This window comes from Saprolegnia diclina (genome assembly GCF_000281045.1).
Source record: "Saprolegnia diclina VS20 unplaced genomic scaffold supercont1.61, whole genome shotgun sequence".
Taxonomy (NCBI): domain Eukaryota; phylum Oomycota; class Saprolegniomycetes; order Saprolegniales; family Saprolegniaceae; genus Saprolegnia; species Saprolegnia diclina.
In genome coordinates, this window is record NW_008246128.1 from 36,443 (window position 1) to 41,163 (window position 4,721).

At 56.1% G+C, this 4,721-nt stretch overlaps 2 protein-coding genes across 2 annotated transcripts; one reads left to right on the forward strand and one right to left on the reverse strand.

Moving 5' to 3' along the window:
* Nucleotides 1-28: 28 nt before the first annotated feature.
* On the reverse strand, nt 29-836 carry SDRG_13527 (hypothetical protein; the record flags this gene model as incomplete). Its single annotated transcript, XM_008619620.1, has 2 exons — nt 29-58; nt 105-836. 2 exons carry the CDS (start codon nt 834-836, stop codon nt 29-31), a joined length of 762 nt encoding a protein of 253 aa, XP_008617842.1.
* A 1,097-nt stretch (nt 837-1,933) lies between these two features.
* Nucleotides 1,934-4,468, forward strand: SDRG_13528 (hypothetical protein). The gene is made up of 13 exons (XM_008619621.1): nt 1,934-2,004; nt 2,051-2,151; nt 2,202-2,267; nt 2,317-2,500; nt 2,543-2,664; nt 2,714-2,896; nt 2,943-3,026; nt 3,079-3,217; nt 3,271-3,496; nt 3,545-3,724; nt 3,795-3,967; nt 4,010-4,074; nt 4,119-4,468. Exons 1-13 carry the CDS (start codon nt 1,977-1,979, stop codon nt 4,446-4,448), a joined length of 1,881 nt encoding a protein of 626 aa, XP_008617843.1. The 5' UTR covers nt 1,934-1,976; the 3' UTR covers nt 4,449-4,468.
* The last annotated feature ends 253 nt before the right edge of the window (nt 4,469-4,721 follow it).

Here is a 4,721-nt window from a genome sequence, read left to right on the forward strand (position 1 = left end):
GGTGCCTGCATGGCGACGGCGAGTAGCGTCACGGCCGTTGACGCGAGGAGCGCAGCGACTGCGCTCATGGGCGAGCAAAGGAAAATACCTAGCAGCATGACGACACCCGGGAACCAGTCGCCGACGAGGAAGGTCTCGGCAATCCCAGAGAAAACGGCTTGGGCGATCGCAGCCGAGTCGTAGGACGCAGTCGAGAGCGTCGAGTTGAGCACGAGGCGGGGTGCTGGAAACGCCATGGTTTGAAGACTCGGGTAGAGCTGCGTCGAGAGCGCGTAGATCCAGATCGACACTTGAAAGGGAAACGTGAGGGTTGGAAGGCCGGGCGGCAGTGCCGAAGCCGTCGCCGTCGCCAAGAGCACGCTGAGAATTGATAGGAGTACAATGACGAGGCTCGCTACGCCGTACGCATCACCCGTGAAGAACGTGTGCACCGCACACCCGACCAGCGTCGCGTTGTACCCGTGGAGACCGGCGGCGCGCAAACTTCGGTCCAGGCCCATGAGGCACGAGAAGGCTGTCGCTGACACAACGCCGAGCAGTGCAAAGGCAACCATGCGCAGCCCTTGGGTCGACAGGCCGAGCGCGACGAGGAAGAGAAGCCCCGAGAGCGGTGAGTTTTGAAAGTTGCATTGACCGACACCGCGAAGACACGTATCGAGAAACGCCAGCGCTTGGTGCTTCTCGGTGTAGACGGCCAGTTGTGGCAGCGTTCGAAAGCATGCGACGCTGCCAAGGAGGGGCAAGGTGCGTCGGACACGCGGTGCGAGAGTCGTTGCAGCGGGGCCTTTGTTCGCGGGCGCCACCTTGGGCGACTCCATTGCGCACCACGGGTCCATGTCGATGGATGGTAGGGCGGGGGTGAAATGAGGAATAATGGCTGGCCCGTCGCGTGAAGCCATCTTCCTAGTTGTTGAAGTTTGGGATGCAACGGTGGAAACAGCTGGAGGAGTCCAACATGGCGAGTCGCATAAGATCGCCCAGCCTCACGAGTACTAATATCGACCGAGAAGACTGTTGCAGGAACGCTTATAGAAGGTTTAGAAGCGTCACCGTTGTGCCACGTACTTGAAGCAGCAACACTGCACCTGCTGGATCCTGCGGCGAGGCATCGGGATCGTCGCTGTTGTTCGGCAGCAAAGTGCAACCTCGGTACAGGTCCATGTACTAAGAGCGCATGCCTGACGATGGGGAGCATGGTTGTACGATCAGGGGCGTTAGAGTGCTTCGGGTCGGCTCTTGCACGGCTAGACTGTTTCGTCGCTGCTCCACCTCGCTTGTGTCGAGTTGCTGTTTTTGCTCGAAGGCACGGGTACCGTGTACTCTACATCTCGAGGCACCCAGCCACGGAAGATCTAGAATTTTTGCCCCGCTTTTGACTGGCTCGGGGTTGCAATCCGCACCCACCGAGACCCGCGAGACACCCCACGTTTCCGGCGCTGGGCCATTACATATGGCTCTGATTTGCGGGCCAACATTGCGCTGCAATCACATAGTGTTTGGCGGTGAGGCCTTCTGGACGTTGAAACGGTACCCACGGGCAGCTCGTTCACCCACAAGGCACCTTGGAGAACCTTTGCACACCGTGGGTGGTAGCAATCATGGGTACCGGTACATTCGTGCTGTCGCGAGTGAGCGCGTCACCATCTCGTTCGACGGTACATGTACCAAGGACATGTACAAGTCCGCGTGAAACCGCCCAAAATGACTGCGCGATCGTTCTGCTTCGTCGACTCGTCGAGCTGAATGAATCGAGCCGCGGGAGTAGTTTTGCAACCCACGACTCAAAATCTAGTACTCCATTCATAAGTTGTAGAAACCTCTCAGAGCGTAAGAAGCGTCGTTTGCGGAGGGTACATTTGGTGTATCGCTGCTAGCACAAGGCCTAGATGCTACCTTCCATCGCAGACTTGTGCTGGTATCCATCAGCGTGCCTGCTATTTATACGACATTGTCAGGCGTCTCGAACGGTGGCGGCGATGACGGAAGAGAGAAAGTCCATCCGACGTACATGCTGAGGCACGATCTATCCCCATCGAAATCAATGGCGTAGCATCTCAATCGCTTCCCGTCCTCGAAGCCGTGCGCACTGCAAAGCGGCTGTCGATGCCACGAGGTGATAGCATCAAGGCCATTGAGGCCACATCGACACCAGTTCGGCCACTCCCATCGCATTTCTTGTGTTGCTCAAGCCGCGACGGTAGGAAGCCAAGCTCTCGGCGCGCGGCGTGTGCCACCGAACGAACGCGCATTTTGAGGGTCTTGTCAAGGTGCAGAGGCATTGCTTCTCGACTGCAATTAGTCAATGATCTCTTGTAGTCGTCCACGTGGGTGCTCAAGAATGCCTTGTCGTCCGAAGTGGGCCGGCCTGTACGCGAAGCCCACGTTCGATTCGGCCGAGCCTACGCCTACTACCGGCTCGGGCAGTACAAGAAAGCTCTGCAAGACTTTACCTCGTGCATCGACATGGACCCTGCGTGGGCATTGGCTTACTTTGATCGAGGTCGCTTTTGGTCTGTGATATATATACTGAATGCAGCCAAAGGGTGTACGCACTATCACATGGGAAAGCTCGACCGTGCGATCCACGACATATCCAAAGCCATCAAGTTTGACCCGAAGAACAAGACGTACCTCGACAGCAGGGCGATGCTGTATCGAGAGCACGTACGAGGCGGCGATACCAGATGCACGTGCATCAACGCGCTTGCATTAGGGTCACTTTCGCGAGGCCATTGCCGACTACAACCGCATCGAAGGGCTCAAGATCGTCCCGCCGGACGAAACCATCTTTGGCCTGGAAGCGGCCGTCGCCACGCACAACATTACAGAGCGGCGGCCAGCGGCCAAGAATTCGCACGAAGAGCTGGACCCGCGCATCATGAGTGTCTTTCGCTACGTCTGGCAATCGCAATTCTGTCCATCGTAACATACGTGGTGCGTAGAAGCCCAAGGAGCGGCCGGAAGCGGCGATTCTCAGTGGGTACCAGATTGCCAAGTCGTGGCGCGTCTTTGAGCGCGAAAGTCAGGTACGACAAATGACGGCCACGGCTGTGCTTTTCTTCTGAAATCCGATACCAGAATGTGATTGTGGACTTCTTACAAGTCGGTCGCCTCGAATCGTACGCTGCACGGAGCTACATTTTCCGGCAAGGCGATGACGCGACCCACTACTATATCATTATGGCTGGCAGTGTCGTCGTCACGACAGAAACCATTGGTGCCGCTTCCAACTATACACTGGATGGATGATGACACTGTTTCGATCGATAGAAAATGGGCAAGTCAAGACGCAAAAACTCTGCTCGCTTTTTGAAGGCGACGGCTTTGGCGAACCGCGCGAGATTCCAGGTCCGCGCCGCGCGTCCGTGCTCACGTCCGACACTGTGCACTGCCTCGTGGTCTCGCACCGGTTTTACCAAAGCATCATGGAGCGCCACGTGCAAAGCCAGCTCGAAGAAAAGTGTGCTGTGTTGCGCAAGTGCCGCGTGTTTGATACGTACAATGATGTTATGCAACAATATCCACCACAATGAATGTCAACTAGGTGTACCGACGAGGTGCTCCAGCGTGTGGCGCAAATGTCCAGTCTCCTCATGTTCCAGCCGTATCGAACCGTGATGAAAGCTGGCGACATGGTCGACAAGCTCTACGTCATCAAGCGAGGCGTATGTACCGTCAAAAAGTTGCTTCCGATTGATGCCAAGCACGGCGACAGCGCCAGCCGGTTGGTTTTTACCTACTCTTTTATATCTACACTCGACGTTGCCTCTTGACGAACACTATTGTCTGTATAGCGAGGTTGGTAGCTCGGTCCCAAGAAAGAGTGCGCAAGGATTGTTGCAGAGCAAACGATCATCTAGTAGTATCAAGCGTTCAAAGGTGCCCGAGTGCTACGACGGCTCGTGGGCCGTGGACAATGGCTGGCAACTGACCAATCCGCGTCTCCGCAGCGAATTTACGCCCGAAGGTACCCTCTTTAGGGTTGGAGTGTATCTATAGGACCTTGTAGACAAGGACGCGGAAACCATTGAAGTCACGATTGCAACCCTGTCGACGGGCCAAGTGTTTGGCGAAGTTGGTTCTCTTCAAGCTAAAATGCACAAAATGTCGTCTTGTAGGTGTGTGTGTTGCGGCATAACCAGTCGTCGACGATTTCCGTCACCTCGGACACACTTCTCGAAGTGCTCGAGCTCAACCAGAACGGTCTCGCGCAACTCAATCTCAAATTCAACAGCCGCACCATGAACGCACTCCAAGACTCGTTCCTGTACCATAACCCGCCGCATCCAAAAATGGCACACCTCTTTGGCGAACAGCTTTCGTGGCGCCAGGAAAAATCGCGCATCGTGCTCGAGGTGCTGGAAGACAGCCCCGGGTATGGCGTCGTCAAGCGCGCGACGCTGGATCGGCACTCGACGTTGGACCCGACGACATTTTATATCAATTAACATTACCATTTGCTGTTGTATTCGGTGGATACGTACCTGAAACCATCGCACAGCGTCAAAGATCCCTTGGCTCAGAGCATGGGCAGAAGAGTCCACCTACCCCAGTAAAGTTGACCACCAAGTACTACAAAGCAGTCGTGAGTGTACAAGATCTCGGTGCCGAAAGACGAGACAGGCTTCGAGCGGCGACGTGGCGTCCACGGTCGTCGTCGCTTCCCCCGGGGGCCTTGACGCTCATGCCGCCGCGCGGCGTCGACCGAAGCAGCTCGGGAA